We start from the raw sequence: 27,089 nt of genomic DNA, 5'->3' as shown, positions 1-27,089 counted from the left end.
ATTTCCTTTCACAGTCAGGACATGCAGTCATAGTTTAGTCATAGTTCTGATGTTTGCAATTCAGGTTCAGAATCAATTCTGAATGCAGCAGTCACACTGCGGGATGATCGTCTGCCCTGGTTTTGAAACATCCCAGCCTGTTATTGAATATTTAAATAAGAAGTCATAAGTTGATATACTTATAGCTGCAGTACTTATAATGTTTTTTTAATAGAAAGAAACAGTTGCCTGAAATTTCCATAATCACAAGCTGAAAGGAATACTAAATAAAAGTAGCTGTTAAAAGTAAAGTGTGGATTTATATAAAGTTAATTCCACCAACAGACTAACTAATTATCTTATTCTCCATATGGAGAGAAATAAATGAGAGGAGGAATTTAATGGATTTTTATGATGTTCTGTGAAGAAACTTCTAACAACCTGGTTGAGTGGTATTCAATTGAATGCCGGAGAGGCTGCAACATTTCACTTTGCCTTACAGTATAAGACCTGATATAAGAGCATTGACCTTTTGTTAAAGTGTGAATAGCTTTTAAATGTTTTTTGGGCCATAATTAGTAAAGTACAGATCAATTTATTAAATATTTAGCATTTTTAAAAAGAAGAAAGCGTCATTGGCCACTATGACTGAAATATGCATGTTACAAATGCAGTCATAAGTACAGGACACACATCAGTGTTGCTAGATGTTAAGTAAATGAAGTGATGCTTCTATAGTTCTACAACAAAGACACTGGCATTGATGTCTCATGTGTCTCCAAGACCATGACTCCAAAAAATTTCAATTATTGGATGTGTGATTGTGGAAAGTGAGAAACTGTTACCTAAAGCATTGTTTTTAGAGCAGAACGGCAGATGTCACATACTGTGCATGCAGGTGTGCGAATACAGGACAAGAGAATACAGGAATAATGACATAGTTACAAAGAGCACAACCGAAAATTACATTGTTTTTAGTCACTCAAGAAAAATATATGATACTGTTGATACACTTAAATTACTATGAAAGCTTTAAGGTAGAAGATTAAAAACGCAGAAACAATCGGACACCGTTTTGTGAAACTGAAAGTGTCAGAAAGCATTCATCTATAAACCCTCTAAATCAATCAGTCCTTCAGTGCACGGTAAAAAAGCTGCAGAAAATCTTTCTTTCAGTTATGTTTAAATTAGATCCAGAATGCATCTTCACACCTCATCTGTTTCTGGCCGAGCTGTGAAAAGTGGAGATGAACTCTGGTTGACTCTGGACTATTGCTGCGCTTGTTTTTTGGAAAAACCTGGGGCTCTTGTTTGTTGCTGCAGGATCATTTTCCTCCCTGTCTAACAAATGCATCAGGCTGTCGAGCAAGATGAGGCATAATGTGAAGTCTGCATGACCTCAGCACACCCTCTCATCATTTCATCTGGGTTTTAGTTGCTCACTGACCCTTTTCCCATTTTGACCACTGATGAGAAAAATACTTATTGATACTATTTGTCTTTCAGTTTCACTTTGCACTGGTGGCGTTGAAAATGAGGGTTAATTTCCGAGGCCTAAAGTTTTTACTGTAATCCAACAAAAGTGATTTTTAGAAGTTCGAACTGCATCGTAACCAAAAATCCAACCAACAATCTGACATTCACTTCCTGTTGCGTTGGCCAGCTGTTCAGAGGTGAAAGAGTAAGCAGGGTTTGAACTTGTCTCACACACTCCTTGTTTTCATTCCTCACACAGTATCTTTTTCTGTCACTGTTTATTTGTGTGCTTTGATAAATGACCAACTGGAATCGCTAGTAAAAGGCGCAGAATTCTGAGCAGTGTTTTCAAAAGGCATCACTATATTCATTTAAAGTAGTAATAATAATAATAATAATAATAATAACAATGCATTGCATGGCGCTTCGCGCCATGCAATGCATTGCGCCTAGTGGTGCCACCACTAGGCACCCATAATAACTTTATTTGTACAGCACTTATCTAAACGAGGTAACAAAGTGCTTGTAGACCATTATTATCTACACAGGACCGCTCACACTTCCATTACCTTTGCTGCGTTTCCAGTCAACAGAAGGAAACACTTGACAATAGTCAGAATAGACTGTAAACATGGACGACATGACTGCTCCCAAAAAATGATGGTGGCTGGCTGCATTATAGGTCACAAATGTAAACCTTCTCCATGTTAGTTGTCGGGACATGGGCCAAATTAAGAAGTCAAAATACACATTTAAAATAGTTTTCTTCTCAAAAATAATTTCTTAGGTAGTTCTTGTCATATCATTTTCCTGGAAAGTTAGTTTTATATTAGTTATTTAATGCTTTAAAAACAGGGAGTAGGGTCATGATTGACAGCTGAGACTGACTCATGATTGGTCGAGTGTGTGCATTGGCTGAAACGCCTTCCATCCCCCGATCACTACTGCTCAGAGTGTACCTCCACATGTGAAAGGTCGCAGCGTTCTGTGATGGAGATCTGAAAATACAAGAGGCTGGAACACCAGAGAGTCACAGGGATCTCAGAGTGATGATGGAGAACAGTCAAATGCAAGGATCTTATATAGGAGAACTAAGGCTGTTTGTCTGAGCCAGTTCAGACTGGTTCTGTACTGTAGGTGCAGTTCGAGAGAGGAATCAAAACACAGAAAACTGATTTACATATGTTTCCTTTGGAGATAAAGCAGACATAAATTCAGTTCTTTGGAGAGTAAATAAGTAATAAAAGGTCATAAAGGTTTCAGGTCATAAAAGTTCAGATCATAAACAGTTCAGGTCATAAAGGTATTTAGACAGGTCTGCAAAAACTTACTTTTCAACTACAAAATAGGTTTCAACCACACTTAGTTATTTTTCCACTACAGTTCATATCTGGGATTTTTTTGGCTTCATTGCTGGATGGTGGGAGGAAGTAGAGAGTGTGCGGTCTGAACAACTACTGAGAATCATGTGAGGCTGAAGACAGACAGCAGCAGGGAGTGGTTTAGGTGTTGTCTATAATGGAGGAGCACTGGACTCTACTTTAAATGTCACTGTTTAATTAACAGTTCTGACTGGTTAAATAACGTTTCAGTTACCTTAAAAGTAATTGCCTCTGTACGTGCATGCAATTTCATTTCATTCTAATGGGGGCACATTGATGAGGCCTGATTATTATTGTTTAATTATTAATCAGGGTTTTTCTCACCCCATGGTAAAGAAAGAATGTTTATTTTTAATCATGTGAAATTAGCAAATATCATACATCCAAAGCCTCTGAGTGTCCCCATCATAAGCTTCTCCATGCTGCATTTTCCCACCTCATTGATTGTATTGTGTAAAAGGCGTTTATGGAAACCTGTTTAGTGCCGTTAATAGCTTTTATGCTTTTTATGGCTGATGTTTTCTGCAGCCCCGTGGAGCTTCTTACACAAATGGTCAGGCTGCAATTAACTAACTGCATGTACAGAGACAATTAAATTAAATCAGCAATTACATTACCACTACATCACAGTGCTCTGTGTTAAGTGCCTCCTCTTAATGATGCAGGCTCAGATTTTATGAAGGGTCAGTGCCAAATGGACGTCGTCAAAATACAGTCCTGAGTATGCGTGGGTGGGTTTTCACAAGAGGTGGGCATCTTATTTGGTATTTAGATTTGATCATATTTTCATAATAATTGAATTTTTAAAGGCACAACCAGTAGCCACCTCTTTTTGTAGCTCTCCATCCTCTGCACCTATTTTGCTTTCAGTCGTCTTTTAATGATTTTTTTAAATTGAAACATTTTTCAAAGATTCATTTTCCATCCAATCCAGGAAGACAAATGTTTATTTTCTCTGCGTGTGCACCGGCTTTTGTTGGATGCTCTTTTGTGTAAATAAATAATGAAGTCATCTTTTCAGTAAGTCAGTAGTAGCAGATAATCATTTGTCCCGTATGGAACACTGCAGGTTCATTGGTGTGATTGATTTTGTTTTTTTAAGGGTAAAAATCTGATGTTTGGTCTTATGTAGTTCGCTAAGGCTTTGACTGAATTCCTAGTTATGAAGATGAAGACTATAGGATAGGGTCAGGAGCAGTATGTAACACACACACACACACACACACACACACACACACACACACACACACACACACACACACACACACACACACACACACACACACCTGTTTCTGCTTCAAACCATCAGCTTCTCATGTGTTGAAGAAGGTCACATCAGCTGAACCTCAAAGACAGAGCTGACTCTGCAGATGTCTTCCCACAGGTTGTTTGCTGTTACATTAATGGAAGACAGTATTCTGCCATATAGTTTGTTGTTTGTGATTAGATTTCACGACACATCTGCATTTAAATTCATTTATTAATTTGAATTATTTATTGTCTTAGCCTGGATGTTTACACTGGAAGACCTTTACTTTTACCATCAACAATAGAAAATATAATAAAGTTTGACAGTGTCTCAGCCAGGTTCATAAAAATAACCAGGTAAAATATCATCTGCAAAGAGGAAGTTTTTTTAAAATTTATTATTATTTTTAATAAGTGCTTTAGCTATTGATAACGCTTCATACAATTGCATAAAGGGTTATTCAACTTGGGATTTTTAGGTTATATTAAATCCATCAATACTGCCCGTTTAGTTTTTTCTATCTCTGGATTATTTTAGGTGTGAATGGTTCCCTACAAAATAACAGTTGGATCTTGTAGCTTCCAGCCCTTAAATGAAAGAACTTGTTCATGATTGTGAAAGATGTGGTCAAGGGAATCTGAAAAGGACTTTTCAGTTCTGTGGTGTTCATGCTGTGTTCATGCTTGTTCCCATGTTTCAACACTCCTGTGAACTGATGTTGTTATTGGTGTCTGTCAGAGGAGAAATCTTAATAGACTATACAATACTGTCAACACATCAATTCATCATTACATTTGACCATGTCCCTGCCATCTCAGACGTGATGACTGAGGTTCTAGTTCTACACATGTGAGGTCCTGCAGGCTGCGACAGTCGAATTGCTTCCTATTTATCCACTTTCTTTGATGTGATGTAATCTTAGCATTACACATTGTCCAAACACACAGAATCAGTCACACTGTACTGGACAGATATTGACAAACCAGACAAACTGCTTTAGATAAAACACATTTCGATTTCAGACCGTCATACCGATTCAGAGCTTAGACTGTGTGCAAGGAGCTGCAGGAGCTGCAGGAGCTGCAGGAGCTCAGTTCAGTCAGTCATGCTATCTTTTTTTGTCCTGTGCTGTAGCACCCACAAGAACCAGAACTGATGGATGATATAGCAATAAATCTCTGTTGGAGATTGCCCTTAATTGTTTCTTGCAGTTTACTTAGCATATGATTTACAGCACACCATGTTGGGATAAATGATCAAAACAAAATTATGCTTATTGAGATGATTGCAGCCCCATCGACTGCCACTGGTAACAGCTGGTTCAGTGGTGACAATGAAATCTGTCACCGTTACCATATAATAATTAAAAAAATGAACACATGATCTAACTACTGTATAGCCTGATTGTGTATTTTTAACAATGCATGGACATGCACTGATCAGCCACAAAAACAATTGGCTGGGTAATGGTAATGGTAATGGTTACTGGTTTTGTTGTTGTGACTGATGAGAAATAATATGTCTTTCTTTCATTACTGACAAAACGCTTGTTTAGCTTCTGCCACTGCATGGAGCCTGATGTGGTGCAGAGAAACAGCAGCCTGTTTCACAAGCTTAGTTAGCTATTAGGTTTCTGACCTTCTGGAAATGGTGGTTTAGGAAATATTGATCTTTAATTTGCTTTTAGTGCCGGGCTAACTGCTAACTGCAATTACACACATACACGTTTTCAATTATCCATGAGTGCTCTGTGCACATATCCACAAGCACTTAACTCACATAGATATAGATACACACACACACACACACACACACACACACACACACACACACACACACACACACCTACCTACACACAGTCATGTCACCATTATTTAAGAGGATATTACATTGATGTGTTCATTTCCTGGAGACTCCAACCTTAACCATAACTACAACATGTGTTTAACACTTACACTGATATTTAAAGCTTTATGGTATGGAGAATAAAAGGAATAACCCCGCACACACACAACCAACAATGACGAAATAAGTACTTTCGGTATTTTACCCACACCCACATAAAAGCCACAACTATAGCACCTATTGTCAAAAAGCAGAATGAGTCACGAGGAGCAGTAAAGCAGGTAAAGCCTACTCCAAAGTAGTTATGGATTTTTTTTTTAGGCCAAGGTCACTGTGGATCATGAGCAGAGAAGATGAGGGGTCAGGCAGTCAGCGGAGGTATTTAAGTTCAGGTCAGGCCCTGGTCAACTACTCCATCACTGACATAGATGAGATAGTAAAGGGTTTTCAGAGAAAGAGAAAATAACAGGGGACTGACGCCGCAAATGCCTTTTTTATTGTACAATTTAAAAACTAATTTCCCTACACCTGTGAGCATGTAGTTTCTGTAATTGTAATAAATAGGACTTGTGTTTGATACTGTTTTATTTCCATGAACAATGCACACTTGGCCATGTAGCTCAAGGTTTATTGATTCAAACATCTTTCTTAAACACAGGAGCCCAATTAATTCAGCTTAGATTTTTTTTTTTGCAATCTTACCAAATGCCCAGTCTGCCTGACCACAGAACAGAGCAAGCCTGAATCAACGCTAGTCTAATATTATTGCAACAAATATTAGTCTAGTTTAATAATAATATGCATTTCATTAATTTTAGTGCAATCCAAAAAAGAATTTCAGAACATAAAACAATACACTCAGTTTTCAGACATGAACTCCTGAGGATGTCCGCACAATTGGGACATTCTGGCTTCAGTTTACAACCTCACGTCTGCATCGTCATTTTCACATCTCTAAAAAGTTTGCAGGCATGGGTCAGAGTTAGCATACAAGTGTGCACATTCTACCGTCAAGTTTGTTTTTATAAATCCCAGTGTTTGGGTGAGTAGTGGCGTACGCATCTTTCAGGCCATGTTTTGTGCGTACGCAACAGTTATAAAGGAGGACCCAGAGATTTATAAATAGTTCTGAAACAGACTTTGAATGGAAAGAATGTAGTTTGCTCGTATATATAAGTTGAGTGTTGTTGGTGTTTAGGTGTCTTATTCTTCTGTGCTACAAAGCTGCATTACTGTCCAAAATAAACACATCAACCCTGTGTCCCTGGGTGACTGCTCCATCATTACGATCAGCATGGGCACTCTGATTTATTTTGAGCCAATCCCACATACACCGTGCTCTCATTCACACTCACTCCAGTCCAAAATGCGTACTAAGTCTTTTTTAACACTTCTCAGCTGATTTACATCCTCAGTCTGGAGTAAGAGCAACTGAAAGTGTTATTAAGTCAGTTTGTTTTGGTCGTGGGATTTGTTCACTGTTACTAAAATAGAGAATATCACAGATCGGGATTAATCTGTTGAAGCTGAACAATTCATTCACTTCTAATGACTTTAATATGATAGTGTAAATACACTTTTATCATCTCACAAAACATAGAAAAGCTTGTAGTGAGTATCTATTAGTTTAACAAAGAAATAATTTATCAGAGGATATAGAAGGAGACGTGTTCAACTTGGTCCCCAGACTGACTGATAGTACACTGACCGCCCCGACAGCTACAGAGCACTGGTCGCCTGTTAATTCCATTTTTCTCTCTAAGGCCATTAACAAGACACATGCCATACAAGCATTAAGACAAAATGAACAGTTTGCGAGATATGCGATACAGACAGACGTTTGTGGATTATGCAGACGTCATTAAATATGCATAGTCAGCTCAGAACAGGCTTCCCCTCTGCTCTGGAACATACAGTAATTGAGAGAATGCTTTTGCAGCAGCCTGGTCCTTTTACACTGTGCAGGGGGCACCATTTTGAGTTCAGAGAGAAGTTACTCGATCAGAACATCTGTTAGGCATCGTGGCAATCATCATTAAGAGACCGTGGGTGGTGGAGGCTCCGCAGTTTGCACCTCTGGAAGGACTTTACCATATGCTGTGGCATTCTGAGGTGTATGTAGCTGCTGAGCCCCTCTCCCACAGCATGTCATAGATTTGCTGCATGTCAGCGGAGGATGTCATTTCAGAGTTTTTACAATTCAAAGCTGAGAAATGATAGTTTTACTACCATGTGACTGCCTGCCACAATTTTTCTTTACCTTGAGTATTTTAGCTGGGTGTCACAACATCCCTCAGCCGACAATCAATCGATGCGTGATGCTTTTCAAGATGACATGTATTTACTGCCTGGCTTTATATATCATTCATCGTGCCATATGTGCGACACTCATGGTATCAGAGATTTCTGGTTGTCAACTCTCCGAGGACTTTCTTTGTATTTATTGGTCATAGGCTCACAGAGAAAATGATGAACTCTTTCTCTTTCTTCAGTAGGAAACAATGGATGGTAACGACTGCATCATTAAGCCTTGGGTCATGTTAAAGACTCACTATTTAGGAGAAGTTGTTGGGGTTAAATTGTGTAAAAGTGTGTGTATAGTTGCAGCGTATGTGTCCATGCAAACATCTTATATTTCTAAGCCTTAAGCAACTGTTAATACACATTAATAACAACACACAATCTACATTTTCTCCCAGTAGTGGCAAGGTATGAATATGTGTGTATGCATTCTGCTCCTTAAACCCCTGGACTTGTAAAATATCAGGTTTATTCACTTGATCGCTATTTAATACAAGATTTGATATTGTTGAAATAAAAATGAATAGAGTACTATTTGGTGTTAGATAGGAATTACTATTTTAAAGCAGAGCAAAACTGTGAAATGTAAATAAATGAGAATTACCTTCAAATATTCAGGCGTGTTTCTCCTCAAGTGAATGGAGACTGTGTTCAATTGACTTCAAATCAAATGCAAGTTTTCATTAAGGAAGAAAAAGTCTCAATATGTCCAGAGAAACGCATTAAGCCAAGCCTGCAGAGTAATCAGTGATGTGTTGTAAAGCTTCATATGTTTTGCTAAAATATGATGTTTTTGTTTTTTGCCGATGGACACACAAAGACGACTGCCTCAGGAGTAAGAAAATAAGGCTTTTCGAAGGCAGCGTTTTTTATATTGAACCTGGGGAGGATTCATTTTCACTCAAAAAATAAAAAAAGCGTGGCTGAAGATTTGTGAAGACTCTTTTGTTTGATGATGTTAAAGGTCCCATTCTTTTAGTAAACAATAACGAAACAGTGGAAATCGAGCATCTTCCAGCATTCCTTTTATATTTGTCTGTAATAAAGAAAAGGCTCGGTGATCAACCTCCTGTACAAATTCACATTTAACTGAATCTGTTTCTTGCTGCTGTCTAGGTGTGGCAGTGCGGAGGGAGTATGGAGGTCCTGCCATGTGCCAGAGTGGCCCACATCGAGCGCACCAAGAAGCCCTACAACAATGACATCGATTACTACGCCAAGCGCAATGCCCTGCGCGCGGCTGAGGTGTGGATGGATGAATACAAATCCCATGTCTACATGGCCTGGAACATTCCCATGAATGTAAGTTTTCCTCAATCTCAGGTCGCGTCCTCTCTCAGTCCTCGAGCTCCCTTTGCCCCCTCTCTCCTCCTGTCTTACTTTCTCATTCAGACAAGCAGCACAGGTCTCCGGAGACACTGGTCAATAGAAATTCCTTGACCTTCACACTGGCGGCGGAGCAAAGGCAGAGTGAGGAAGCGGTGCAGTCTCACTCCCAACAGATGAGAGAGGTTGCGCCAACTGAGGGATAGGAGCCTCATGTCTAATTAGTCTGATTTCATACACATCAGTTAAGCGTAATTGCTTTCAAGGGCCTTTTGAGTTGGGCTGCAAAATAATACAGCTACTTTCACTAATAAATAGTTTAATGTTGATTCCTAATTGCCTCTTCAGCCATGCAGAATGAGATGATTGTCAGTGAAGGACGTCAGTAGAGACCTCACAGCACTGTCCAAAACAACGTGCTGCTGCTCATACCAAACTGCTAATCAGCTGTGCAGCAGTCACACACTGATTTGAAATGCTGCTGCTGCTGCTGCCTGCGTGTTGTCAAAGTTGGCACAAACATCATTACATCAACCCACTAAGTGCATGTCGAAGGTGCCAACTGAGGAAGGTCTCTTTGTGTGTGTGTGTGTGTGTGTGTGTGTGTGTGTGTGTGTGTGTGTGTGTGCGTGCGTGCGTGCGTGCGTGCGTGCGTGTGTGCGTGTGTGTACGTGTGAGTTGAGGTTGCGGGGGGCCATGACAAACTGGCCAATCTAGCCACATCCCTTCCCCTGTGTAATTACAAACACAGTAGCATGGCATGTTATTACCCGAGCTGTCCGGCAGTGCAGAGTTATTTTGTGCACACAGTACCAAGATGTAGCGCCACGATGATTCTATCTAGCTCCCGCTTCCTTCCCCCTCCCTCCCCTGCCCTCCCCTCCCTATCCGCCCATGCACACAATCACGGATTCTTGTTATTGAAGTACCCGCAGAGCGCACAATTACGTTGTTGGGGGAGGCTTGATGATGCACCACATTGGCCGGCACCGAGTCCAAATGCTTAACAACATCTCACACGAAAAATTGAATGCATCTGTTAGCGGTGCTTTGTGGCTGAACGGCTGAACAATTTTCAAGATTTAGTCAAAGTCTTATGTTAAATCTGTTTTCAACACTGAATTAAAAGTGGAAACTCATTCTTCTGACCATTTTATTTCTAACTTAATCCTGGTTATTTGTTTTTCAATGTTTCATATCGACATATCTGACAAATCTGACGTCTAATGATGCAGCATTAGAGCGATGAAACGAGGCTTGCTTGGTTTGAGCTGCCATTTTGAAGGCTCCAGTTTGGCTTTTTTCTCCAGGGCCATCTTGTATTTTTGATATCAGAAGTAACCATATTAGTTGTAGTCTGACTTAGAGAGCTCAAAGATACTATACATCCACCTATACCTGCGACCTCGGTGGCATTATCTGTCTATCTATCATTTACTGTATATGGAACCATAATTTACTAGATGAACATCACGCTGTTTTGAAGAAGACTTGTAACAAAAGATGTGACAAAAAAAGTATAATTTTAAAATATTTTTGTTTTACTTTTATAAAGAAGGTAGATGATACAGAAGGATACAGAAGGGGTGGAGGAGGGGGGAGGGCAGGTGAGAGAAGGGGAGGAGAGGGGAGTGGGGGGAGTTGCGATGGGGGGATCTAGGAGGTGTTGGCTTATGAGTGAGGGATTCGGGGGAATCTCCTTCTTTTCCTTATGTTTCTATTTCATTTCTTTCCGCTCCTTCTTCAGACTCTTGATTATTTCTGTCTCATCCTTTGCTTTCTTTTCCTCCTTTTTTTTTATCCTTGCCTTTACAGAGATGACATGTCTCAGGGTTTTTCTCTTTCAAAGTCCAACAAGTTTTTATTCAAATCCAACTGAGCTGATGTGACGTAAACGAAGGCCTCTTGATGTCCTCGTTGAGCTGCTTTGGGCGCCACTTCTCCTCTGTGACCTCCATCAGTCTGTCCAGCTCTTTTATTTTCTCCAAGCTGGCCTCCTCCTCTACTCACATCTCAGACTGTCCTCCAGAGCGTTGACCTTCATCTACCAGTCGCTCTCTCTCTGGGGGACCTCTGTCTGGATGGATTCCAATTTTGCCACAAGCTCCTGCATGGTTTGTATTTGCCAGCGCCATATTTTTAGCTGTGACACTGCTGATCGTCCATCCTTGAAAAGGTGATGTGCTTTGACTTGTGCTTGAATAAAAGCTCCATCTCCGTCACATGGTCACACCTTTTGCCTCAGTTCCTTCTTGAGCCCCTGGGTCGCACTCTGCTTGTTTTGGAGTCGAGCAGTCAAGGATTTCATTTCTTGCTCCTTTGCTCTGAACATCTTTCTTAGCTTGCAAGGAGTCAATCACCTCTTGCATCTTTTTCTTCTCCTTGTTCCAGATGCTTTCTTTGCTGGCCTTCAGAACCGTTTTCTGTTGAGTCAGCATATTCTTAAAACTGAAAGACAAAAATATACAACAGGTAAACACAATTCCATCCTGACTTTGGATAGACACAAGAAGACAGATCTTTCTCCTTCATACTGATTCACACTGCTCATTTAACTCCCTTTTACATATACGTCTGATTTTAAAGAGGTCTGTCAAACTACTTTTGATTTATTATGAAACTTTAACAATTAAATCCCATTTAGTGTTCATTTAAATATGGTTTCTGCATTTCTCTTAAATACACTCTCTCAATACGAAAGTCCCCTAAACAGCAGCTGTGTAAAATCCACAAACCCCTCATGTCATGCAAACTATTGTAACGTTCAGACACCAAATGTCACTTCAGTCTGAATGTCAGACGACTCTAGACAATTATTTAGTTGAAGTTTTAGACAAAAGATGACAAAATTAAAAAAATTAATGAGTGTAACACTGTATCTTACCTCCCCTCGTGAGTTTTCCATATAGGCTGAGTACAGGTACTTAGCAGTGTGTGGGTTGTAGAGACTGTGGGTTCTCTAGTGAAGTCTGTCAGCTGCTGTCAAGTCACACTCTCAGGTTCAATAAGCTTGTCTTATGGAGTTTAGTTTAGTGATGACTGTGAGTTGTTCGACATTCATTTCACCCCCCCCCCCCCCCCTCAGAGATTCAGATACATTAAAAATTAATAGCTTTTTTTTTGTTATCCCACTGATGCAGTTATCCCTTGATCTATGTTATTATTTCCTTTTTTTGTAAGTGTTTCTAGGTTTCCTGCCCGTGGGTGTGGGTCTATATTTTACAGTTTCATGTTGTTTTATGTGGGTTATTGTTAAAGGCTGCATCTATGTTCAAGAGGCATGGATCATGCATCCACGATCAACACTAACAATCCTCTTTGGGAACAGTAATGTCTACCTATCTATGTGTTTGTTCATGCTTTCACATGAAAGGTTAAAGTCTTTTATACATCCCACAATACAAATCTGAAAAAAATGTGTTTATGAATGAGGCAAACGTGTGACCATGATGTAAACCTAAAAACGCTCCGTGAAATGTGCTTCAGTGTTGTTTGGACAGTGGAAATGAAAGTAAACTCATTTTGATAGAAATTACTTTAGTATCCTCATTGTTGTGAATTAGGGATTCATTATTTATTAAGTAGGCTAATTAATTATTATTTTGAATCCATTTGAATTAGAAATGATCACTGACACCATCTCCCCCTGTCCACTGTCTGTGTAAACTACCGAACACAGGTTTCAGCTTTCAATTACAAGCCCACACTCCACTTTACTGCATCAGTAAAACTGTGCTGAGACTCTACAGCAGAGATGAATTTAGATTTGACAGAGCAGTGCTGTCCAGCTAGTGATCATGTGTGAAGTTTGTACGTGCATGTGCATATGCCTTTGCATCAATTTCTATGGGACCGCCATTGTCCTTTCACAATTTGGTTAGACATGTATGTGTGCATGAGGATCAGCCCTCTGTGCAGCTATTAGACATTCCCCCAATCAATCTAAGAAGCCACCTCCGTAATGCAGACAGGGCCGTGAGGGCTCATAATTAAGCAGCTGATTAGAATTTGTTCAGCACAGATCACGTCTAATGAAAGAACAACGAGGGTCCCACACGACAGGCTCATCCATCCATCTCTTAACTAAATGCTTGTTGCATTCTCTCAGCACCTCAACACTGTTGCGTCCTCCATTCCTCCACTAGGACTCTCACTTGCTTCTTAAGTAAATTACCAGCTGGCTAACTCTTTAGATTTGATTTGCCTTTGTTTCCCCATGACTCGCTAACAGAACCCGGGGGTGGATTTCGGAGACGTGTCAGAGCGCTTGGCCTTAAGGAAGAGGCTGCAGTGTCGGAGTTTCCGCTGGTACCTTGAGCACGTCTACCCAGAGATGCGCATCTATAACAACACCATCACATATGGAGAGGTGAGGAAGATACTTTATAACAGGATTATTGGCGATACTCTGCATGTTCATTTTCCTATGTTCTTATCTGTAATTCTATTACAGAGCTGTGATAGAGAGGATGCATCCAGTGAGAGAGCTAATTTGATTCCATAGATGATAAATGCAGAAAATGAGTTGGTGATAACTTATTAATTTGTGAGCTGTGAGTTATCAGGGTGTTTCTGTGACTTGTGTCTTTATTGATAAATGTTTGTCTTTGACACAAATGTCAGCAGCTTGTTGTCTATTTTATTTTGCACTAAACTCTCTGCATCGAGCACAGAGTCACACAGGCTCACACGCTCCACATAAGAAAAAAACATGAATTCAGTGTAAACACTCTCATCGTTATGGCGATGCAGCATCATCACAGGGTTAAACACAATTTCCTCAGAATGAGCTTTCATTAAAAACACTTATTAGTTTTCCTTTCCAACTTGATTGCTTTGGGCTTGGCTCCGCTCTCAACACAGTGGGGGGGGGGCGACAGGAGGACTACGACACTTTGCAGACCTGAACAAACCCAGAATCAGATACTGTTTTCAATCCAAAACAGAGGAAAATCAATATGATCTGCAAGTGCAATGTCAGAATACATCAAAATTAACCTCTACATTCATCAAAGCATTCACATTCACCATTTGTTTCACCTGCTGTCGGCTTTGGCTCTCGAAGTCAGCTAATGGGTTCCTTGCAGCGGCAGCCACTTAAGTGGCACTATTTCAGGCCTGTCGACAGGCAGGGAAACACTTACCTTGTGTTGCCGCAGCAGAAGTGAGTCTCATCCGTCACTGAGCATCAGCGCCGCGCTAGGCCATGCTGACCAGAGCAGCCGAGTAGAACCCTCCCTGACAACGGCGCATGATAGATATATCTCTACCTGGAAATGAAGCCGTAAGCATTCAAATCACACAGAGCCGAAAGCTCATGCTCAATGCACACCACCATCTGGACGCCTGGAGGAGAGGGAGGGATAGAACTGGGACTGGTCACTGCATAATAATATCCAATCATGGCCCAACCGTCGCACTGAGATGATTTAAGACTCCTCTGCGTGAACAGGGCACAATAAAACCAGCATTGACAGGACACAGGACAGGAGCGGGGTGTAACATGCACATGCACACAGGAATAAAATGGTGAGATTGTAAGGACTAGAAAAGCTACAAAAAGCAATTGGCCATTGATTTGGTTTCATTTTGAATTCTGTGGCAAGCAGCCACTAACAAGGAAGAACTTCAAGTAGAGGTAGAAAACTGTTCCAACTAAATGTTTATCTACACAAAGGTTCGACTGACACAAGCTTACATTTCTAAGTTGAAGTAAATCAGCCCAGTACAGGATGCTTTGGTTTGACAACTTTCATGTCGAAATACTGTAATTGCACAAATTCAGATCTTTCCCCAGAGTTTTCTCTGATTGGATTCATCATTGAAGGAATTATCTTTCTTTTAAAAGCCATGCCAACTAATTGTTTCATGTGGTGAAGTCACTCTTTGATCAAGTAATTGACATTGAAATTAAAGTGCCTCTTTTGATAGCAACCTTTCGCAACATCCTCATGGCCGTGCACAGATCTCTGCAGTGTTTGTGTCTTTCACATTTCTAGTGACAGTATCTGTGTGTTGTCTTTCAGGTGAGGAACAGCAAGGCCAGTGGATACTGCCTGGACCAGGGCTCTGAGGACGACGACAAAGCTATCCTCTACCCCTGCCACGGCATGTCCTCCCAGGTCAGACCACACCCATAGACTGTGTGTTCATGTTCAGTGTTCGTCACACTCACACACAAATTATTTAAGTCAATCAATCAAGTGGAGTTGATTCTTTCAAAATAACATCACAAGTTTCCTTCCAATGCCCTCATTGCAAATGTATTTATGAATCAACTCATTCTGCACTTTAACATTTGATGACTTCTCAAGTGATCAGACTTAAATACTCCGTTTTCTAAGCCCCACGGACGTTATACACCAGCCGAGGTATTTCCTTGTGGAGTTTGCATGTTTCCACCATTTTTGCCCAAGAATCAATCAAGAAACAGTATGATGCTGAAAAGGACCTGTGAAGAAGTTCTTAATTGTGAACATTGTGAAGTTTTATTCTTATATAACTGTATATCTTCAGGAGCTATATAAATGAAACGTGTGTGTGGATTCACTGAGGATGCATATTAAGGAGCTCAATATCCAGAGAAGTACATCAATATAATCATGGATGATGAAAGGGTCTAATGTCAGACTTAAGGCAGCCTTACACATTCAAAGGTGTCCCATCCATCCATCCATCCATCCATCCATCCATCCATCCATCCATCCATCCATTCATGGACATACAGTATGTTATACTTTGTCTGTAACTCCTATCATCAGCCAACAATCAGCAGACCACATGTCAAGCTAACTAGCATGTTGCTATCAATGGCAATATGCTGCTCAGCTCACCAACAACTATACAGTAGTTTAGTTAATTAGCTTGCTAACAGTAACAAATTAAACAAATATAAAACAGGTCATTCAGGTGCATAATAACCAAACCTTAACTTAACACACTTCAGCAGGATACATCCTCTAAACCTGTGTGTGGGTCCTGTACTAGATTTATGAATAAAAAATAAATGAAGGAAAGAAATAGATATAAACAGATATATTCCGTATAACATCAGCAATCAATGTGCATCAAAATGTAAGGGGACTCAGAGAACCTGAACATATGGTCAAAGTCATCTTTATTGTCAATTCTGCCATATGTAGAGGATGTGAATGTTTCTCTGATCCCTAGTGTAAACATCCCTGGAGTAGGTAGACAGAACATACAAGTGCCCAACATGTTAAGTACTCAGAAACCCAACATTGTATGCAGTCAAAAGGCACACGGTGAGGTGAGTAGTGCAAACTGGAATGGATTGAGAAGTGCAAAATACTTCATGGAAAGTAATGTACACCCACAAGATGAGTAAAATAGCAGTTAAAAATAGCAGCAGATCTAGTATGATAGCATACTCAAAGATCATTTCGGGGTCTAGGTTTTGAAATTAGAAAAAAATATATTTTTTCATTCAGAGAGAACGACAGAGCTGCCCCTTAATTGCCTCTGTACTGTCTCATTTAATAAGCACTTAATCCTCCTGGAGTCACTAAACATTCAAACCAGATTCAGGGTTTTACAGCTGGAGAATATGAGATCAGATCGTTAATGCACAGTGATAATACATTAGCACTTGTTTAAAGATGTGACGCATCATTCAACGTGCTCATTTAACAAATACTCATATCAACATTTCAAAGTTGAATGAACAAAGCTTTAGACTATAGAACTTCTGTCAAGATAAGATGGGATCATTTTATACTATTACAGTAGCCCAAGTACAGATAAACACAGGTAAAAAGAAGCAGAAATGATTGTGAATTGATTTCACAACAGGTGCAATTGAGAGGCAAAAGCAAAAAGGGAATGGTTATAGATGTGGTAGCCACAGACAGCTGCTCTCTCCTTATCCTTCCTGACTGATGCTTCTCTAGTTTTGTGTTCTGCTAGTGTCCTTGTCACCACTGGTAGCATGAGGTGGTACCTGCAGCCCAATCAGGTTGCATAGGTAGTCCAGGTCCTCCAGGATGGCACATCCATACGTGCAGTTGCAAGAAGGTTTGCTGTGTCTCCCAGCACAATCTCAAGAGCATGGAGGAGATACCAGGAGACCGGCAGTTACAAGAGGAGAGCTGGACAGGTCCGTAGACGGGCATCAACCCAGCAGCAGGACTGGTATCTGCTCCTTTGTGCGAGGAGAAACAGGAGGAGCACTGCCAGAGCCAAACAAAATGACCTCCAGCAGGCTACATGTGTGCATGTTTCTGACCAAACTGTCAGAAATTTTAATTTTAATTTTTTACTTTGATTTTCGGTGTGGTTTTGAATCCAGCCCTCAATGGGTTTTTATAATTTAATCAGTGTACATCAGTAAAGATTTTCAACTTGAATAATTCGTTCATCAAGTTCTGATTTGTGATTTGATTTGATCTGTAAGTGCTCCCTTACTTTTTTTGAGCAGTGTATATAGGAACAATTCAACACCAAAAACAATGACACCGATAATTACAGCTGCATAAAAATGGTTCAGTCAGTTCATCCACTAGCACTGTGCTTGAGCTAGTTGTGTAAACCATCTCTAAGTGATACAATACATTTCTCAATGGATCATATAAACAGGTGTGAATATATTTGGCAAAAACTGATTTAAAATCCTCTTTGATTTTCCAAAGCCTGGCTTTATATGATTGAATTGACTGTGATACCAACTATTAAGTTTGACGACTGTTGTTAATATGCACTCGTTAAACTGCAGATGGATGTTAAAACCTGTCACTAAATATTAGATCAACTAACCACATTGTTTTGCGTGGTTTCACTGACAATGATGTAATGCTTCAAGTCAACTAAAATGTGCAGATTCATGAAAACTTGAGTTGATGACAACACATTGATTCTGGCAGAAAAAAAAACAAAAAAACTTTTGATATGATTGTGAAAGTATCCTCACTTCTCATGCTGCTACATGGTGTGGGCTTGATGTTTTCCACAACGACACTGACATAATTGATCTTGGCGGTTCGGTATAACAATGAAACATCTTCCCACTGCTTCCTGTTTAGCTTTCATTTCAAAAGCATTTAAATGTTTTCACTTGCTTAATAAAAATACTAATAATAACATTCAGCCGCTCAAACAGGGGAAAACTGGGGCGCTCCCAGGTGAGAGAACGTAATTATGTGAATACAGAGCTCGATGATGCTGGAAAAAAAAGACTGTGCACTCAGTATAACCTTTACTTGAATAGATACCAGGACAAAAGGCTTTGTGGGCGGGAGCTTGATGTCCTGTTTTTGTTCTTATTCTCCTTTTTGTGCGGTGAAACAAAAGTCAATCCTGAAGACGACTCATGCAAAAACTGTTCATGCCTCATTATTTTCTTACATTAGTCACCTTTCCTCACTGCTTCTCCTGCTGGTGAGTGTGCTCTTCACTCATCTGTCATATGAAGGAGTATTTTGAGGACGCCAGTGGTTCCCCAGCCTCTCCTCCGTTCTCCTCCAGTGAAAGTCTATGGGGGTCCAGCTTCACCAACTCCTTTAGTCCTCATCCGCAGGAAAAATAACCAAATGGAGATGAATTTTGTGCCCTTGTATCATTAGATTACAATGATGACCGGCATTACTGTGAGCAGGACAAATTCAATTTCATGGGGCATTGTGATTTTGCATTCCTCTTTACCAATGCTCTTTTTACTTATCGAGAATTATAATTGGCCAGAATAAATCTTCATTGTGCCTTTGAGGAATGAGGCTCTTTCTGCCGGCAGTAGAAATCCAAATCACGGCTAATGTCTCACCTTTGTTCAATAGTATAATGCAGTGAAGGCATGGTTTGGTGTAGCAGCTACAAAGTCTGGATTAATGCTCTGCTTACATACACATGCACACTAAGCAGCTGGCTTTTAGAATGAATGATGCGTCTTCTTTGTTGGTTCATGTATGTGCAGCAGTGCAATGTGCAGTGTTCTCTTTATTGAGTCCGCTCCTTGCTATGTGTGCTGTACTCAGGTGTGCATGATGCTGATGGACAGCTTCTGCACCACTTATGCTAAGGGGCCTCTTAAAGGTATAATATGTAATTACAATACTGCATTTAATTTTCAGTCCTAGAAAAATGCATAATTTTTATCAAGGCTCATTTCATTTGGTTGCAGTGGCGTCATTGTCACAGCGCTGTGTTTTTGAAGTGGTCCAAACGGAATTTATCCAGTTTTACGCCACTTGTTTACAATACATTTTAGATCTGTGTGGATTCTAATAACCCTCTGGGGTATAAGCTGTGTGTAAAAATCTATATTTATAAATCTTTATTAATATCTCAGCGATAATACAACCCACGAACGCAGCTGTCTCAGCTGTCATTTGCATCTTTCTGAAAGATCTTGCGTCACTCAGAACAGGAGTTACGAGCCTATGAGGAAAGAGTGGCACATGCGTCATCTGTTGCTACCTTCGCACAATTAGGGGATTGGTTTGTCCACCTGTCTTTGTGCTAAACCAACCAATCAACACTCAGGAAATACCCATCGCCATGAAAACACTGTCTGTTGTCATTGGATTGACAGAATGTGAGAAAAAAAGAAAATAAGAGATTGGCGAAGATTAGAGTTCCCATGAAGCTTGATATGTAGTATTAAGTCATTATTCAGTCATCTTCATCCCAGTCCCTCTAACACTTAGTGAATGTATGGTGGCAGGCAACTTCTTTACAGCATTTTTGACAATTATTTCCCATTCATTTATTATTTCATACATATATTCCACTACTTTTGTGGACCTAGGACTTTGGTGAACCAATTTCAGGCATCAAAACAAATCATCCATATCAATAACAATTTATTTCACAAGAGATTTAAAGAATTTCTAAAAACACATTTCAAAGTTTTAGCTTCAAAGCCAAATTCTCTAGGTCACATTTTATCCCCAGTATAGACAAAGACATTTATCTATCTTGATATGATATAATAATATATATATTTTCTGAAAAAAATTATATAAAACACATGTGTATCATAATGCCACATTTTTTTGCCTGTAAAAGGCAAATTTATGCACCAAGACACCAGAGGGTTTTTATATTTTATCCGAAAGGAATTTAGTCATTGGACATCTTAGTCATAAGAGACTCTAGCTGAGCAAACACTTGTGCAGATGTTCTGACTCCTGGTGAAAATCCTCCTGAATGTGCGGATCACAAGTTATCAGAGAAACAAGCAGGGCAAACATTAGCAGCAGCTCAGTCAGAAGCCCCTCCAGGATCAGTTTCAATGTGAAACTGCTTTATTCAGTGTTATTACCAGGTTTAATCACCTGATCTGTTTGTTTTGGAGAGGAGGACACCTTTGTGGATAATTTGGCTCCTGGTAAAAACCTCCTGAATGATTAACACTGAAGGGATTTCTTACTGGGAGAAGCTGGACTGCAGTGACAGAAGAGGTGGAGAAGGGAAAAACTTCCCTGATTCAACACCGTCTTGATTTAGTGAGAGACCCCTAGAGGCAAAATCTCCGCTTTTTAAGATTATGAACGTGTTAGAACCCCAATGCAATGTACAACGACTCCATCTTATATTGTCACAGCGTTGCACCATTAATGAGCTAATTAAGAAACTTGTGATTAGCTTGACCTCCAAAGTGGCTTTTACGATAACTTTTACGACGGCAGGAAATCAATGGAGCGTCTAATGGCACAGGTTAATTGGCTTGGCAGAATCATTTCCTCGCCGTAATTATTTGTTTTGGTCCCATTTTAAATGTTTTAGCGTATAAAGGGGCTGCCTGACTGAAATGTAAACAGGATTTATGGGGATTATATGGGGTTTCCTTGTGTCCAGTTTAGTTTAGCCATAGTTTACTCCATGGATAAATCACAGTTCCTTATTCTATGAGGCCCTTTAGGCCTCCATCTTGTGAAAAATAGAATATCACAATGGTCTGTCTTGCATTAGCTTGAGATTTTGAACTATGTTCAGATAAATCTTTGCCATTCCTTAGTTTAAAGATATATTCTTACCAGCATCTCCATGCGCAGCCCGACCAGCTCCAGTGAACCTTGAGTGACGCACAAAGTGGCGCATCATTGGTTTCTTATTTGTTCAGAGTGGTTTTCTCGAGCAAAACATTGGATTATAACTCCCAGCATGAATTCTCTGTTCTCACAAAGAGCAACACCCACACAGTTTTTCTATACATGCCTCAAAAACCTTTGTTATGTTTGATTTATAAACTTGAACACAAACTGTTAGTACAAAAGTAAACCACAATAATATGTTTTCACAGTATTGCAGGTGAAATCTTAATTTACAGGTTTGTAGACATGATCGTCACAAGGGCCTTCTTTTTTAGTGGGGTTGAAAATGTCCTTGTATTCGTCATTTTCTTTTTCAAACCCTCAAAAAGTCTGTTTGTCGAGACTGAAGAGCAATCAGACAGAAGATGTTACAACATATTTCCACATCAATAAGCACTGGAAGACACATTGTTCGCTCTGTGACATTGATTCCTCCAGGACTGTGTGTGTGTGTGTGTGTGTGTGTGTGTGTGTGTGTGTGTGTGTGTGTGTGTGTGTGTGTGTGCGTGTGCTCCCCCTCAAAGCAGCTGCTGTCATATTGTCTCTATCTGTCTTTATCTTTGGCCTCTCGTTTTTCAGAGAGGATCACGTCCATAAATATTAAATGTTATCTCTACCGTATCCTTACGTAATAGATCCGTATCGTTGCAGAGCCTTTATGTGCAGGATTAAACAGTGAGGGATCGAGTTTTGGTTTGGGGAAATGTTGTGGCATTAATGAGATCTACACTGTGGTTCCCATGCAGAGCCGGCCCTCACCAGTTTGGAGCCCTAGGCAAGATTTTAGCTGATGCACCTTCCACCATAGACACTTACCTTTGTACACCAATCCTGTCAGACTGTCTCGCGGAATCTAATTTACTTAATGTCTTATAATACATCCACAAAATAAAAACAGTAAGAAAAAAATGACATAAAACTAAATATAAAAAGAATGTTAGTCGGGTGTTGCACAAAATACAATACCAAAGAAACCAGTGTAGACAAAAAAACATTTTCCAATATAATACGAATGTGAACATTGCATAAAAAAGTATCGCTGAACCACAATGTAGATGACAGTTGTGAGACCACTTGATTAACACTCATGATGTTAAGTCTCAGATGTTCTTTATCCATAGCAGATCTCAGTTAGGTTCTAATGAGTTAAAGCTTAGAGAAGCTCCTTTCATCAGCAGCCACTTTGATGGCACTACGTGAGCAATTCTAATTAAACATTAATCTAGTGGGATCATGCAGGAAACCCACAAAAAAGGGCCTATAATAGCTTATGTGGTTATGTTGTTGTGGGGGTTTTCTGCTAGTTTTAGACATATATGTAAAATAGTAAACGTGAATCATTTCGATTTATTTTCCTCCCTTCTTTTCTGGTGTCCTTTTGGATGGATGGAGTCCGAAGCATTTGCCTCTACCTCCCATATAACCATACAACTGCTGCTCTGCACTGGACTATTCTACAAATTGCAAACATTGAAGTTTTCCTAAATCTGACTTTTTGGCATCTCCTTTATTGTATAAAAATATGTTTGTATGCCATAGAAATGCATAATATCTGTAATAAAACAGCAGTTCACATTTAAAAGCCAAACTGCAGTAACTGGTATGATTAATCTGAGGCCTCTGTTGAGAGAAACATTCAGCTGAAGCAAACTTGTCAAGTTAAAGATAGCTACAACTAGCCTGGGCTACAACTGAATTATCTTATTGGTTTTCCTTTCTCGTACATTTTTAATGGACTGGTGTCCTATGGATGATTAGATAACTCGTTGCTATAAGTAACCTGTTTAGCTTGTTTAGCAGATCAGTTGCTGCAGTCTTAACTTTTGACTTTCATTGAAATTATTCAATATTCTCCAACTAATCCACCATAAAAATATAGATTAAAATGTATTATAAATAATGTTTCACATGGATTTCATTGTAAGTGACGTATAGAAGATGAAGACAACGGCTGTAAATTATCAAACTAAACTAATTTCAATGGTCAGTGAAGCTGAAAGAAGACATTTTGATGATACAAGTAGATACAGCATTTTCCACTTCGTCTAAAGTGCAGTATCTGCACTTTCTTTGTATTATCCTATAGATCCAATGTCAATTACTTTTTTGTTTAAAATAATTAGCTTAAACAGGTTGTATAACAGCATTAAACTTTTCTGTCTGTTTTGCAGTTTTCAAATCAGCCTAAAAACTTTTTTACTCTGCTTCTTAAGTTGTATGTGTCCGTGAGGCAGAGCAGCTGAGCGTCATTACTGTGCAGCACATTCAGTTTTCACACTGAGGCACATTTACAGCTCGTGTTTCCCACAGATATTGGGGGGCTCTTGAAAGAAAAAGTCATGTACGTGTTTTGGAAGCTGTGATTTCTGCTGCAGTGCTTGAGTCCAACAGTGGAAACACTTTGGTTATCTCTGTGTTGCAGCTGGCCCGCTACTCGACTGAGGGGCTCCTCCAGCTTGGACCCCTGGGGTCCACCACCTTCTTGCCTGACACGAAATGCCTGGTTGATGACGGCAGGGGACGCTCTCCCAGTCTGAAAAAATGTGATGTTGTTTCAAGAGCTTCCCAGAGGCTGTGGGACTTCACACAGGTAAAGAAGCAAATACACACCTTTTCTCTTTGGTCATAAATACTGCAACACCAAATGTGGCACATGTTAGTGAATGTCTGTTTACTGCCATAAGTGCTAGAGCAACACACATTACAATATTGGAGTTAAACTCTGAATGTGCCATCTGTTTGTTCTCAAGGTTTTTGGGCAAATTTGGCCATATTTTTATGTTTTCTTGTTTCAGAATGGGCCAATCATCAGCAGGGACACTGGTCGGTGCTTGGAGGTAGAAATGTCCAAAGATGCCAACTTTGGCCTTCGCCTGGTGGTCCAGAGATGCTCTGGTCAGAAGTGGATGATACGAAACTGGATCAAGCATCCCAGGCACTGAAGCCAGAGAAGAACCTCTGAGACAGCTTGGGCACTGTTTCAAGTTGCATTTGGAGCTCAAACTGTGGACGGAGAGGAGAGGAGCAGGGACTGCCGGTGCCAGTCTGTGGTATTTCACACCACAGACTGCACCGCACACACTGAGCTTCCCTCAGGCCACGGAAAGAAGAATATGATCAATTCTTGTGTTCCACGAAAAGCTGTGTGTTCTCAGAGACCTTACAGCGAGCTGCACTGTTCGAGACGGCCCAGGATCCTGACATTCAGCCACATGTATAGAACAGAGTAAGGAAACACCTGAGTGCCGCCCCTGAAGGTGGTTCAAAGTCCTCGTGATACTTTTGTTTTTAACTGTAAAACTTCTGATGGGAGAGGGAGTGCGCGTGTATGTGTGTGTGTGTCTTCTTTTCTGAGTGCATCTGAGCAAATCAAAAGATGTAATTGCCGTCCATCGCCACATCACAGTGATTATTTTGGGCTGTGATTTGGAAAATTGCTTTGGACATATTGTGCTGCCTTGGCAAGTCATGTAACAAGCTTCAGAGGGGCTGCCCATCACCTGATCTGGAGGCGTTTCACCGTCACTCACACAAACCACGACAGTTCTTTGTTTCTTTGGACTGTGTTGCTCACTGCGGACCGGAGCAATCATGTGCCTTTTTCCTAATTTTTCTGCTTCATCTGACCAGGGAATGTCAGTCCCCAAAAAAGCATGTACAAAATTATTTGAAAGTTATTAATATATAAAACATAATGTATAAAACAGTCTAATGACAGTAATATATTGTAAAAAGTGAAATATTGATATCCGTCCTCTGATAACAATTAGGGTAATAAAATCATTTTTATGATGAACCACCTGTCTACGTCTTTTACTTCAGTCATCAATTCAAAGAATTCAATTCTATTTTTTGTCTCTGAATAGACTTGGCTGTGTTACATAAAAGCTTTTTAGCCAGTTGCTAACAACACCAGTACAATTGCCTGTCTTTTGTTCTGCAGACACTTGCAGGCCCTGTGCACTGTAATTGCTCCAAACGCCCACTTGATAACTGGTGTTCAGAAAGCTTTCCACTTATTACACTCACAAAGAAACTTTTTTAACTTTTACGTCTTTTAGTTCGGTTTTTAGTTTCACTCAGTTTTTCTCATGTCCATTCAAAAATGTGACGGTTCTGGAAGAATGATTGAGCTCTTGATGTTGTTAACTTTAATAGCGAAACACGTTAAAGAGACACGCACAGTCTTTTGTAAGTCATGGATGTTTGATAAGCAGCCCAATAAAAAATGACCGTCTTAAAGGATTTTAGTTTTTTTAAGTACTATTAAATGAACATCAGAACGTGAGCCAGAGATGGTGTTTTCAAACATGTCGTGGAGCTTATGGATGAAGATATTTATTTCTTGAAAAGGATTCCAGCCAAAAATTATTAAATGTGTTTAGAGAGAGTTTATAGCTTGAGAAGCACAACAACAATATTGTTAAAGATGTCTCAGTTCCATCATTGTCCCAGTAAAGCATGACAGTGAACCAGTGTGCACGACAACAGGGTCCTGGGACAAGCTCACTGAAATGGAATGCTGTCATTTTTAATATTATCAACACCAAAACACCCACTTTGAAACACGTGTAATAGCAACTGCAGATTTCCTCAGTAGTTGTGAGAACAAAATATGAAAATGACTTTTCATAGACATCAGACTGAAGCAGGACAGAGGATAAAAGTGCTGCCTATCCTGAAAGCACTGAACCCGTTTGTTGTGTTCACAGGCGGTTTCCCTGTGTCCAATCTATTTCCCCACCATCCTCAGGTCCAGATATACTGTGCATTTTAGGATGCAATGGAAATTGAAAAGTCCTTTTCGTGACTGGGGTTAGCCATGCTGTCCGACCTGCATGTTCCAAAGGCCCATTTTAATTTGGTTTCCAGCTGGTTTACCCGGAGAGATTGCCTGCTCTCGCCACCGCGTCATGCTCCTTTGCCTCTAATCATTTCATATAAGCAATGCATCATCTGTATCCTCCAAACGAAGACCTCTCCAGCCCTCCCAAAGTAATATCTTATTCTGGTCTCCTACAAGGTTGACAAACACAGTGCCAGGCAGAGTGCGATGTCTCACGGCCCCGTGTCAGGAAATAGGCTGAACTGGGAAATTATCATTGTAGCAATATGGGTTTCCTCGGACTTAACACCTGCAGAATAATGTTACCCCCGCCTGATAGAATGAATGGATTCAGTGGGCTGCAGCTCTGTGCCGCGGAGCCTCACCTGCTGAGTCGGTTTACAGCGGCCTCCAGGGAAGTGTGGTGCAGACAGAGAGCTACAGCATGTACTGTATGTGCTTTAACTGAATTTACATTGAGTGGTTTCTATGAATGCATGACTTAAAATTGTAGAGTAGTTGTATTTAACCTAAAATCTAATTTTTAAGTCTGAAAGAAAATCACTTTGTAGATTTATAATGAAGTATTTTCCAATTGAACATTGTAGATGCTGTTATCACATGGGAGTCGAAGTCATTCTTCAAATCTAAGCCTGCAT

The 27,089-nt window shown here is 40.0% G+C and overlaps 1 protein-coding gene across 1 annotated transcript in view; it reads left to right on the top strand.

The window, feature by feature from the left end:
• The window catches only part of galnt9 (polypeptide N-acetylgalactosaminyltransferase 9), a 96,253-nt gene extending 70,852 nt beyond the window's left edge, over positions 1 to 25,401 (top strand). The window contains exons 7-11 of the mRNA XM_034596332.1: positions 9,349 to 9,534; positions 13,790 to 13,927; positions 15,585 to 15,680; positions 24,028 to 24,195; positions 24,401 to 25,401. Coding sequence (XP_034452223.1) covers positions 9,349 to 9,534; positions 13,790 to 13,927; positions 15,585 to 15,680; positions 24,028 to 24,195; positions 24,401 to 24,547 — 735 coding nt within the window. The 3' untranslated portion in view covers positions 24,548 to 25,401. The remainder of the gene's footprint in view (positions 1 to 9,348; positions 9,535 to 13,789; positions 13,928 to 15,584; positions 15,681 to 24,027; positions 24,196 to 24,400) is intronic.
• Positions 25,402 to 27,089: the final 1,688 nt, after the last annotated feature.

The sequence above is a fragment of the Hippoglossus hippoglossus genome, chromosome 9, assembly GCF_009819705.1.
Source record: "Hippoglossus hippoglossus isolate fHipHip1 chromosome 9, fHipHip1.pri, whole genome shotgun sequence".
Lineage (NCBI taxonomy): Eukaryota > Metazoa > Chordata > Actinopteri > Pleuronectiformes > Pleuronectidae > Hippoglossus > Hippoglossus hippoglossus.
The sequence above is the reverse complement of the archived record's forward strand: the minus strand, read 5'-3'. Positions and strand labels throughout refer to the sequence as shown.